Source organism: Haemorhous mexicanus, chromosome 15 (assembly GCF_027477595.1).
Source record: "Haemorhous mexicanus isolate bHaeMex1 chromosome 15, bHaeMex1.pri, whole genome shotgun sequence".
NCBI lineage: Eukaryota > Metazoa > Chordata > Aves > Passeriformes > Fringillidae > Haemorhous > Haemorhous mexicanus.
Window position 1 is genome coordinate 13,694,926 of NC_082355.1, and position 12,705 is coordinate 13,707,630.

Genomic DNA, 12,705 nt, shown 5'->3' on the forward strand with positions numbered 1-12,705 from the left:
TGATCCATCACACAAACTGTGTTGGGTCAGCTAGTGCTGCATTGGTACACACACAGGGAGATTTCAAAGCCCATTGTTCTCATGAACATTTTTGTCCTTATGGTAACTTTAAGTTCACATGATGAAAGCTGCTTGAGAAGGTTAGTGAGAATCTGATTTTAATGGATCTGTATTTAAGTCAGAGGATTCCCAGTCTCCAGGGAAAAAAAAAAAAAAAAAAGAGGTGAAATGCTGCAGAAATCACAAATTTTTCAATAGGTTAGGGTTTGCAAGTTTAAAGAGTTGTTTTACAAGTGTTGCTATACAGTTGTGAAAACTGGATTCCCTCTGTCCAGAGCTTACTGTGATGGTTTTTGGTGAGATTCTGGAGACAAACATTCCTAGAAAAACATCAATTCTTACAAGTTTTGTGGTATAATAATGATATGGAATTACCTGAGGTTGAAACTGACCCCTGATTCCCTGATAATCATTTGTGAATTCATCTTTATAACCTCCTCTCTGGATCTGAAAAACCCTTACAAAAGAGGATAGCAAGTTATTTAAAGCTGTTGAAATATTCCTTTAGGCTACCTGAGTACCTTCAGACCCAGATGCCAGAAGGTAGCACTGTGTGGCTTTCCTGAGCACTCTTCTGCACAGACCAGAGCTAGATCCAGATTTTTTACCTTCTTTCCTTTCCCCTAATGCAGTTGACGTGGTAGGATGCCATAGCCCAAAGAGGGTGCTGCAGCAAAGAAAATGTATCTGTTTTAAGGTTTCTTCCTATTTCATGTTGGCTCCATGTAAATCCTAGTGTGGCTGTGGGCTCGTGTCAGTTCTGCAGACAAGGACTTAGTGTGCTTTGGGCCAGCTGACCAATTGCCAGTTGGCATCAAGCCCATTTGCCTTGACCATGTAAAGGTAGATGGTATGAAGAAAGCAAATCACAGAGGCTGCCCTGATGTTACGTGTAGTAGTTAGGGAAAAAAACCTCCAACCAACCCAAGATCCAAACAATCCACACACATTCCACCGCCATCTTGCATGAAAATGAACCCTACTTATATGAGGACTTAATGTGTCTCTTCTAATGGGAATTCAAGATTAAATTTGAAATTTGGGCTTTAGCTTGTTACTCATTTTTTTAAAAACATTGGAAATATGAACATATGTCTGATGCATTCCTTTAAAAATATTAGTCCTGAGTCAAGTTTCTTCTCCTCCTACCACTTTAGAGCAACTTCATCTAGAAATTCCAGGATTAATAAAATTAAGTGTCTGTAATATCTTTTTAAAAAACAGATTTATCAAGGCTAATATGTTTTGTTGCTATGATAACTCAGTTATCAACATTAAACATTTGTTCAGTTCATTTGTTTATCAGTGGCAGTTTGTTAGTAGTTATAAGTAGAATTCCATCTGCCAGTTAAACTGTATTGTAAATTAATGGAGAAATTAGCAGCTCCTGTTTTTTGGGGGGCGGGGGGAGGTGTCTCTCCTAATGAATATATGGACTTGATTGCATATGAATGCATCTCCAGGAGATGGTCGGGGGGCATCTCAGGTACGCTGCACACAAGTGTGCCAGTCAGGCGCGAACAGGCACACACTGTGATTATCTCAGTTTTCAAACCTGGAAGAGACAAGAATGTGTTGCTAAATGAGAGAGGCAGTATGTCATGCTCGCTGAGATAAAAACAGAAGCTGCCAGACACTTTGGCTTTATTCTGCGAATTCTTTGCTTCGAAACTCTCCTCTTTTCCTCCCGCTTATTCTGCCTCCCGTTCTCATTCTTGCTCCTTCGCTCGCTGCTGTCGCGATCCCTCTCTCATTGTTCTCTCCCCGTTCCCCGTCTTTGATGCACATACGTTGTCACATTTCATTGACTCTCCCCTCTTCTCTGTTCTTACACTCACGCCTAGTGGTGCTTCAGCCAGAGCTCGCAGCCTCTCCGCCGAGTTTTAGTCATGTGTGAAGCTCAGTTTGATCGAGCGCTCCTTTTCTGCCTTTTCACTCTCGCCAAAGATTAAAAGGTGGCGTCACATCGCTCCCCGGCTTTTTCCCGCAGGAGGGACTTAAAAGGGACAACAAAAACTAATCACTTTCAATAAGCGTTTTCTTGCGAAAAGGGGACTTGGCTGTGCAGTTCGAGGCCGGTGCTAAGGATTGGGAAGGCTGGAGGATGCTTCATACTGCTAACAAGGGAAGGAAGCCTTCAACTGAGGCAGGTAAGAAGTGTCTGAATGCGAATGTTTTATGGAGTGCTCGCTCCGAGCGGTGGATTTCAGCCTTCGGTAACTGAGGCAGGCAACTGCAGCAAGAGGCAGCATCGGTGTGGTATCAGATTCCTTTTGTTTAACATGTAAAGTCTGTGCTGTAAATTGAATTAGAGACGGGGTTCTGAAGGCACTGTATTCACAATGACTGCTTGTTTCTCTCCCCCCCCCCCCCCCTTGTCTGTGTATCAAAATAAATCAGAGAACCAGCTTTTGTGAAAGCTGGACTTCGCTTAAGGTTAAATTCAGTGCTGAAATCTCAGTGTAAGAAAAGCTTTAGAGTCTTAGAACCCTCCGGGAGCTTGCATTCTGCAATTTGATTGCAACAGCTCAATTAAAAAAAATGATTTCCTTATTTACTATTTATTGTGTAAGGTAAAATCCAGCATTGAGTTTAGGTCTAGGTGAATATGGTTTGTTTGCCTGGCATTTTGTTGGATGAATAGCTGTACCCTCTTAGACATCCTGTAAAACCTATTTCGTGTTTATGTTTTGTAAATTGAGATTAAGTAGCATCCTGAATGAAATACGTGACTAAAACTCATAAAATGCATCTGTTTAGTAAGGCAATCACCAAATGAGAATAATGGATTTATGTCAGTTGTCAAATGGAGTTAACTCTGAAAGTGCTGTCCACAAGTGCACTCGGATTACAATAAAGGGCTTTCTGTTTAACAGTTATTGAGAGGAGCTAATTTATCAGGCAAAGCCTATGAACTTAAGTCTTGTGATAATCTAAAATTCTATAGCCTAAAGGGTTTGTGGTTTTGGGAAACGTGCCCTTTTATTCTCTATAAAAATACATTAAGGTTTTATAGGGATTCAAAAGGCAAAAATAATTTTAGTAAGTGCTTTTTATTCACAGCTGGAATATTTAACTATTGGGACGCCTGTTTCTGTTCGTCACTGGCTTTAGCGCCTTTTTTTTCTCTCCCTACATTTTACAGTTGCTCTCTATATCAGCAAACTGACTCGAAATAGGAGGAAGGGATTCTGAGCAGCAGTGATATTCTGAATTTCATTGTCACACTGAAGAGTGAGCAAGCAGTCCAGGAGAGTTAGACCATTATTAGGGCTCGGGAAGGAAGCAGATCCTGTTGTAGTGATCAGAGTTATTTGCCAAGTGGAGCACTTGCTGGCTGGCTCTGAGCAGAGCTGGGAGAAGCTAACTTCTTAGGCTGTCATAAACATCATTGGGTGGGCAGAATGTCGTGGTGCAGACCTACAGATGAGCACCCTGCAGAGTGAAATGAGCCTGTTTCCTTGAGAACTTTGGTCCTGATGCAGGTTCCCCCAGGGCTGGGTGCAGCCTGCAGTGCCCGTGCCCCAGCAGGGCTGGTGTGTGTGCAGGGCTGCCTGGAGCAGGCACTGGCTCAGAGGGACTGAGCCCCCAGGGAAGCACAGTCTCCCTGGGTGAAGGGGACTTCAAGCCCTGCTCCTTCCTTCAGTGGTAGTTAATCATGCACTTTCATCCTCATACCAAGGGACAGATTTTTTTTTTAATTTTTTTTTTTTTCTCTGAAGGCTTGAAATAAGAACTTGGAAATGTTTCACTGTTTTGCTGTGCCTATTTTTACTTTTTAACTATGGTTTTGCTGAACTTGTTTATTTTTTGGCATTAGAATTGCCATTCCAGTTCTGTTTCACCTTTCAAAATGTTTCTGTATGTTCTTCCGAGTTCTTTTTATGCTTCAGTTCTGTTTAAGCACACGTTGGGTCAAACTGAAATTAGGAGTAACTTCTCTGACAAAAATGGAACTCCTGGATGTAATGTGGTACTTTAAATGGTATTTTGTGACTTAAATAAAGCATATCTGAGTATAAATAGTAGATGGATTCTGGTAGGAATTAGTCATGAAGACTTAGGTCCTTATGAAATGGCAGTAAAGTGGAAGGTTCAGGCTGAGCCACCTTGATATGCTTGAGCCCAGAATGCAGGATCTGAATTGCAGAGCATTTATCTCTGCTTTTGGCATTTGCTAACTCTGCCCTGCTAGATGTTAAATGGGTGATTAATAGAAATAGCAGCATTTTACTGATGTTCCAGTAGATGTTGCTGGAGAGCAAAGTTAAGATTACTTCATCTAGAGAAAGAAATGCAGCGAGATTACAAAAACCAAAGAAAAACCTCAAGGCTGTTGGTAGTTCCGTAATAGGAGATCAGTAATTTTTACATCATTATTGCAGATGCTATTCCACCTGAAAACCTGAAGAGACACGTGCTGAAATGAGGCACATGTAGATACAACCATGTGTCTTTTTTAAAGGTTTTTAGTTTTTCCTTACCTCTTCAAATTTTATCACTATTATTGACAATGTTTGATCTGTGTTTTCTTAAAGGAAGGGCTGAAAGAACATCCCTGAAAGTTAGGGGCTTTTTTCTTGTGTTTTGTTTTTTTGTTTTGTTTGAAATAAAGCCATAAAATACAGGTGATAATTATAAACTAAGATAAATAAATGCACGCCACCTCAAAATTAGAGTTCTAGTGCAGTGAAGTTGCTTTCCTTTGAGAACAGCAAGATCTTACCAAATCATCACATAAAAGACAAAAAAAAAAAAAAAACCTTCTTAATTTGTATGTTATTTTTTGTGTGCTTTTTTTATCTAATAACAATTGTGGGTTACCATCTTCTTATGTGATTAAGCTCTGAGAGAAGCCTTCTCAGATCAATAAATTGTAAGCACCTAATGGCAAATGTGTGAGTAGTAAACTGTGATGTTCTATGCTAAAACTACTGGTTTAATTAATCTGATAAAATGATAAAGCAGTCCCAAAGGAGTGGAGGATTTTAGTATACAGGCACTAACTGATGCAATTTCAGGCAAGCACTGACCTCTATCTGTGGGAATATTTATTTTTGGAGATGATCATCAACCGTGGCTGATTTCAAATTCAAAACACTAATGTGTGTTGTGTTTCTTCAATCCTAGCTGCTCATGTAAAGCAGGATAAATATGCAAAACTTAGACTAGTCATGCTAAAAATATGATCTCTCTGTGTGCAACTGGTTTGTACCTATCTGCACCTTTAATAAAAAAAGACAAACAAGAATTGTTTGAAGACTTTTAGAGATCTCATTTTTTAGATTTAAAATTACTATGTTTGACTGAATTTTATAATACATAGGAGCATACTTTTATTTTGATTTCTACTTAATGTGTAAGAAAATTTCAACTTTGGCTTATAATTGGGGAAAAAAATGCACATAGAAAAATGTGTGGCAGATCTCTACAGCCATCTCTCATGTAATTAGCATTGTATGCTATTTACTTATTGTGGCTTAGATTTAATATTTGTATGGGGTTTGCAGATGCATCTGCCAAAAAGTCTTTAATCTGAGTAGCTTTAGGTTGATTGGGGATTTGTTGTTGTTGTTTATTTGGTTTGGGGTTTTATTTCCAATATAAGTTTGTTATTGCTAATAGGGATTTCCTTAATGTTCTGCTTCTTTAATTTATTGCTCAGTTTGTGCCTGCACACAGCTGTGTACATGCTAAGGTAATTCCTTAACCTTCAGAAAACTGTCTGTGTGCTTGGTATGCAGAGGAAATGAAATCTTTCTGCATTTCATGAGTGTAGTTCAGGAAATGTAGCACTATATGTATTTATTGAATGGGGAGTAGGTTTTGTTTTCCAGCTTAGCAGTTCCCACTGTTTTAGAGACCATTAGCCATGGCCATTAAATGTTGTGTCTTGGCCATGGCCAAAGGTTCATGAGCACTTTGACATTTTTAAAATTCTGTGTCATTCAGAAAAATAAGCCTGACTTTTTCCAGTGAGAACATCACCAGAATTATGTTCTTGTACCTTCCTCACTCTGACTTGTCAATTCAATGAAATGGTACATAATTTAGTTTAAAAGATTGTAACATGTCACCAGTTTCTAAAGAGAATTCCCTGTTGAAAACATTGGCAAATTCAGTTTAAAGGCTTATGACACAATATAGCCCTAAGGAATAAACTTTTATCTTTGTGTTTCTCAGTTCTCAAAGTCATGAGGAGAAAAGCAAGCATACTTGTATACTGGAATTTTATTTAGGATATCACTCCTGAAAGCTCAGAATAGCTGCACAGGGTCAATAATTCTGGCCACAATTGAGTTTAGTGCCATATTTATCAGTAGCAGCAATAGTGCATTTCTAGGTTTGTCTCTGTCTATGTATAAACAATGTCAAAAATCTGAATCTGTGTATTTTAATTTAAGCCCATTAGAAATGTAAAAATACTTACCTAGTCTCACCTTATTGGAACTGAGGAGGAATATATATCTAGGAATCTGCAGTAAGTTATTGACATATAAAGCTGGGATGAGTGCACAGGAAAATGTACTGCAGATAATAGTAATTTAATGACTTATTTGTGAGGCTTGCATCTATATCAGAGACTGCAATAGTACATTAAAATAGGTAAATAAAAATGTGAAAAAAGTGATTTTAAAAACCAGAAATAGGATTTGGCAATGAAGTCATCTTAAAAATCTTCTACAGGACGACATGGTTGTATATATTTTCCTCATGAATGATGCAGTAACTCAAAGTATGGGATGTAAGTTCTTTTGGCTGTATTGTGTAGAATATATTTAGCTAGCACAGTTCTTACTCTATGCATGCAATTTTGGAAGATGCAGAGATCAGTTGCTATCTATAGCTTATTTTGATTAAATAAAATTCAACCTGTAGCTCATAGCTGATTCCAAATCAAATAAGATTTGGATTCTGTTATCACGTGGAATATGGTTATAACATGGTAAAACACTGCATTAGAGGGCTGCCCTCAGAAATAAATTATTTTTAAAAAGCTAAAAAGCTTTTTAGAGAAACCTTTTTTGAAGCAGGCCATTTTTTTTCAGGTTGTTCTCCTAAACCTACCATTGTCTGTGGGATTTCAGGAATAAAATCATATGGAAGTGTTTTATATGTGGGCCTTCTCTATGAAACATTGGAAGTGTTAGAAAACCTAATATATGTTTGCCAGGAATTTTGTTGTGGAACTGAATACTGAGTATTTTCAGTTGGACAATGTGCCTTTGAGTTGTCACCTGTTAATTTTGTATATATTTGTGCTTACTCCTCTTGTTGTACTTGACCACACAGTCCCACCGAGTAATGGCTCTGAACAGTGTCAGTTATTCTAACATTGTTAGGGGAGAACATAGTCTCTTCTGTTCCCCTCATTTCTCTTTGTTACTGGATTAATGTCTATTTTGAATAGATTTTAGTTGACAAATTCAACTCCCTCAGTCCTTTCTCTTTGGTCTAAATGTCAAGCCCAACACAGGCTTTTGTGGAGGATTTTTTTGCCTGGCAGCAGAATGGAGACAAGGAATCTGCTGCAAGATGTTATCATTTGGTGGGGGAACAAGGCTTCTACTGAGCTGGGAGAGACTGGTCTCCTCTCCCCACACAGTAATGTCTGCTTTTTAGTAACTCAGTGTGTCTGATGTGGAGCACTCCCTCCCCAGCAGATATTAATGCTGAATGAAACCTGGTTTATCTCAGGATTTATATTGATGTTGATGGTTGTAGCCTAATTCTGTACATAATTGATAAGGTGTGGTGTGTTTGTGTTGGAAGGACACACAGAGAAGAAGGGAGAAAAACCAGCAAGATATTTTTGCAGGAAAGACAACATTTCTGAGAGCAGTGGGGGATTAAAGTCAAAACTGTAACATCAGCTACTGAATGCAGATTTCTTTTCAAGTCAGCCTATTGTACGATTGCTCTGGTGTGAGTGCATGGACATAAATAATGTATATGTGCTATACATATATACATGCAGTCTCTAGAGGTCAGTAGAATGTAAGGAATGGACAGATGTTCAGTTTTCTAATAGGAGACTTTGAGATGCAGCATATCAGTTGTTGCAACCTAGAAAAAGATGAATATGTTTCTAATGAAATTTGGAAGTGAAGTAATTAATCAGAGTTAACAAAGAGCTGAATGGAGGAGAATCATGTCTGTCGTGTTGCGGAAATGAGAGTAAATTATTTGTTTGGGGCAAATTCCTGATAAATGCTCATTTGCGTTCTGAGAAACTTGACAGAGATCCAAAGCATGATTATTGTATTATAGCTCATTATATTGCATCTCCTTGCTACCTTTTCTGAGAGGATCCTGTGGAATGACTGAAATGAAATTTCAAATGGTGTTTTAAGGCAGCATGTTTCAAATGCAAAGCAAATCAAGGCTCGTGTGGGCAGCCTCTTTTCTCTTCCTGTTTATCGTGTTAGCCATGGGCAGCCTTAAGAAATGCTTTCATCCTTTTTCACCACGTTCTAACATGAAATCTTCTGCATTCACTGATCAATTTGTGGTTGAAGGTTCTGTTTTCTATAAAAAACTGTGTTCACACAATCATTTAGGTTGCAGAAGACCTCTAAGATCATTGAGTCCAACCTGTGACTGATCCCCACTGTGACAGCCAGACCAGAGCACTGAGTGCCACACCCAGTTTTTCCCTGTGCACCTCCAGGGATGGGGACTGCACCACCTCCCTGGGCAGCCCCTTCCAATGCCTGACAGCCCTTTTTGTGAAGAGTGTTTTCTTGAACCTCCCCTGGTGCAGCTTGATACCGTTTCTCCCTGTCCTGATGATGGTTCCCTGGGAGCAGAGCCTGCCCCTCACCTGGCTGTCCCCTCCTGTCAGGGGTGGTTCAGAGCCAGAAGGTGCCCCTGAGCCTCCTTTTCTCCAGGACAAACACCCCCAGCTCCCTCACTTGTTTGACTCTCCAGACCCTTCTGCAGCTCCATTTCCTGCTCTGGACATGCTCCAGCACTACATTATCTAGACTTGAAAGAAATCCTGGCCCCAGAGTCAGGCTGAGTCACAATGGCACATCTGTATTGTTGTGTTGTAAACAATGGGGTTAGATTTAAGTGGAGTTAAATTGTTATATATATAGATATAGGTCCTTAGAAATGAATGGTTCATATGCTCTCCGTTTCTCTCCCTAAAGAGCCTTTTTGGGTGGTATTTGACATCTTTCTTCTGTTCATGTTGTAGTTCTGCTTTGCATTGTAAAATATTGATAGGACAATTCCTGTCATGGAATTAGTTAGATCGTCAATTCCCTTTTTACTTGCCTTCTGGTTATTTTTGTTAGTTTGCCTGGAAGCTATGCTTCAAAAATCTCTGTGATCTCCCTAGATATTCTGGAAGACATCTTTCAAAGTAGTTTACACAGCTTGTTTTAATGATGAGCTAAACAGAGTCAATTGTTGCAGGAATCACTCTGGTATCCTTTTCCCACTGTTCTTTGAGTGTATTGAAAACTTTATTTATGCATTGGATGTGACAAAATGAAGTTGTGGAAGTGGATCTCAGACTTCAGTTAATCAACTTATGGAGAAACAGGAAAACTACCAGCTCAGTTGGTATTAAATTTATGCTTTTAACATAACATTGTGGTGGTCATAAAATATGTACTTGGGTTCATTATTAATACATTGTGATAAATAGAGAATGGGGCATTGATGCTAATGAAGTCTAATAGTTCTCCACATAAACAGCACATAAAACTTTTGAAGATCAGCATGGTTCTGGTGTGTGAAGTTGCAATATCTGTTGATATGAAAACCTCTGTAGATGGTGAAGAACTGGCTTCCTCAATTTGAAATGATGGCAGGCCTTTGTGTTTAGTTGGTTTATGATGATATATTTTATTTTGCTTTCCTGTTGTTTGTGTGATTAGGCACAAAATAATTATAACAGTAATGGTCCATATTTTTAGATACAATGGCTCTTACCTACTTGACTCAGAACTGTGTTAATGTTTGTGGGGACAAAACTGAGTTTCAGAATTATCACTTCTAAAAAGCATCTGTCATCACTGGGGTTTTTTTCCCCATTTAAGAAGTGTAAGCAAAAGAATAGTGAAAAGGTGGGGATTAGATCCAGCAGCACTGATGGTGGAGGTGTGCCTTTGGTTTCAGGGAATGTAAGGAGTGGATTGTTCTTCATATCCCCAGTCAGTTACATAAGAGAATGGGAAATGACTGGATACAGCAAAAACAGAGATAAGACAGTTTTGTTTTTAAAGGCCTTTCAGAAATAAATAAACCAATGGTTGTAAAGAACAATAAACAGCATGCAGAATTAGTTTGTCTTGTTCACCCTATGCTTCAAGGCATGCTATTAGGAAATGGTGGGTTCTTTTGCGTCCACAGCCTAGTAGGCAATCCAGTCATACCTGATCAGAATATTAAAGAATTGTCTATGCAGTTGCCTGTGATTGTGGAGAACTTGATTTTATTACTCGGTTGGTCCCATAGTTGTTTGTTGTGTTCCAGCACAGCTGGAAGAGAGGTGAGGTGTATGCTTAGAAAACAGGACAAAAGCTCTTGGCTTCTACAACAAACACCACAGAACTCTGAATTATGTGCAAACTTGAGTAACCATGAGATCTGGATTTAGAGAAATGTGAAATGACAGTAATAACCAGTATCACTGTAAAATTACAAATTATTTCAATTTAAGTGATTTCATTTTTCTGCACACATTTTTAAAGTCTGTCACCATAAGCTGTTGACTTCATCTTGAATGCATTCTGCAGTCTTGACAGTTGAGGATTTGTTAATACTAAATCAGTAATTGTTGGCTTTGAAGAGGGATCCAGCATCTTCAGCAAGAGCTTATTAAACTGTAAAATATGGATTGCCTTTACCCTAATGGCCTCTGAATCCTATTACCATCCCATTAGAGAGTGTGGGATTTTAGTAATTCTGTTGTTGTTTTCAGTGGGCAGCAAGTACAATGGGGAAGGGCAGGGGTTAATGCAATTCATCTCCTGTAATAGTGTAACAGTGAGTCCTTTATCATTCCCTGGGAGTCTTTTCTTTCCTGCAGGGAGAGTGTCTGCAGCCAGAGCAAGTCCCCCAAGCTCCAAAAACCCACCAAAACCCCTTGAGGTTTCCTTCATTAGCTCCACTTTGTAAACACAACAGAACCAAGTTGATAAATAAGTGCCAAGTAGGCTGTGGTCTAGGAGAGTTTTCAAGTGCTATCATGTGCCAAGAGGTATACTGAAAAACCTCTTCAGACAAGATCATTATATTTTTAATTATTTAATTGCATCAATGCTGTAAGATTCTGATTGGTTTCCAAATATATGAAAGCACCTTATTCCTTTCCCCATAAATTCAGTGTGAAAAGTGTAAACCAAAATGTAAGGCAAGTGAGGAGGTAGAGTAAGAGTGAAACTTCTGTATTATGAAATGATGGTTGTTTATTTTGATCTGTATAACCTACCTCCAATGATAGTAAGTCTTACTAGAGGAATAATTTCTTTAAAGTTTTCACTAGAAAGGGATATGAAGCATTAAGAGGGAGTAGAAGCAGTCATGTGCAGGGGGTTTGTCTGCCTTCCGTTGTGCATGAGGCCAATATGGAAATTTTCTCAGCACCTGATATGATTTCCCCCCCCCCCTAAGTGTTCTATGGAGATTGATTTGACAACTAAATTCCAAATGCTAGAGGCAACTTGCTTCTGATTTCAGAACAGGATCAAAAAGGGGACTATTTGAAACAGATATTGCAGGATCAGCTGAGAGGGACCTGTCAGGGTAACTCAGATAAACAATATCTGATACACTGATGTGTATAGCCTGTTGAGTTGGGGTTAGTTTGATTCATGAGGTGCTTCTAGCTAATAATTTTATTTTAAAATCAAGATGAAATGGATTGTTAGGGCAGTTATTTTACCATTGTTTATTTAAGAAACCTGGAGATATTTGTATGGATTGGAGTCTTCATAACTACTTTTCCTTTGTTTTCTTCAGTGTTTGCGTTTGGTTCAACTGTTGTGTTACCTATAAATTCAACAGCTTTATTATGAATAACCAGGATCTTTTGTGCAAACAGTGAGAAGGGCTAGAGCAGAATCTGATAGGAGAGAAATGTGTGACTACTGCTTAAAGCATAATCAGTAAAGGTCATGTGAGCAGCCTTTTATGTCCTTCCTGTATTTATTTGTGCCTTTTGCATGTTGGGCAGCAGAGCCCAAGAAAGCAAAAGAGACATCTTTGCAGAAGCCAGGTCTTTGAGATCAAGTGCTGTATAAAAACTGATCAGCTCATCTTTGCAGTCTTCCCTCGTTAAGTTTGTGGGCCCTTGCAGTTGTTGCACACACACTTCCTCCTCTGTGGTCAGATCAGTTTTCTGACACTGGTACTGCTGGGTCTTGGAGAGAATTGATTGGTTACCTCCTGGTCTTTCTGCATTCATTCCTTCCCCAAACGGAACATCACAATTGCTCCCCCTTCCCATGAGGGCTGGAAAGAGAGAGCCTGGATTCTTCTGCTGTGGGAGTTGCACATGGATAATCTGTTCTCTTAAACTAGAAAATCAGGGACCAGTAACCCAGTTTCTTTCCTGGGGAATAGATAAGTTCTCTTTTACAGGCAGTGAAATTTAAATGCCTGGCAGTATGCTGTACAAGTAGGTCAGTG

The 12,705-nt window shown here is 39.0% G+C and overlaps 1 protein-coding gene across 8 annotated transcripts in view; it reads left to right on the forward strand.

The window, feature by feature from the left end:
- The window catches only part of TENM2 (teneurin transmembrane protein 2), a 612,765-nt gene that overhangs the window by 276,831 nt on the left and 323,229 nt on the right, over window positions 1-12,705 (forward strand). For 3 of the 8 annotated variants that reach the window (XM_059860588.1, XM_059860592.1, XM_059860590.1), the window contains exon 1: window positions 1,622-2,210. The exons of the other annotated variants lie outside the window; for them this stretch is intronic. In XM_059860588.1, coding sequence (XP_059716571.1) covers window positions 2,165-2,210 — 46 coding nt within the window. In that variant the 5' untranslated portion in view covers window positions 1,622-2,164. Of the gene's footprint in view, window positions 1-1,621; window positions 2,211-12,705 lie in introns of those variants that run through there. 8 annotated transcript variants of the gene reach the window in all.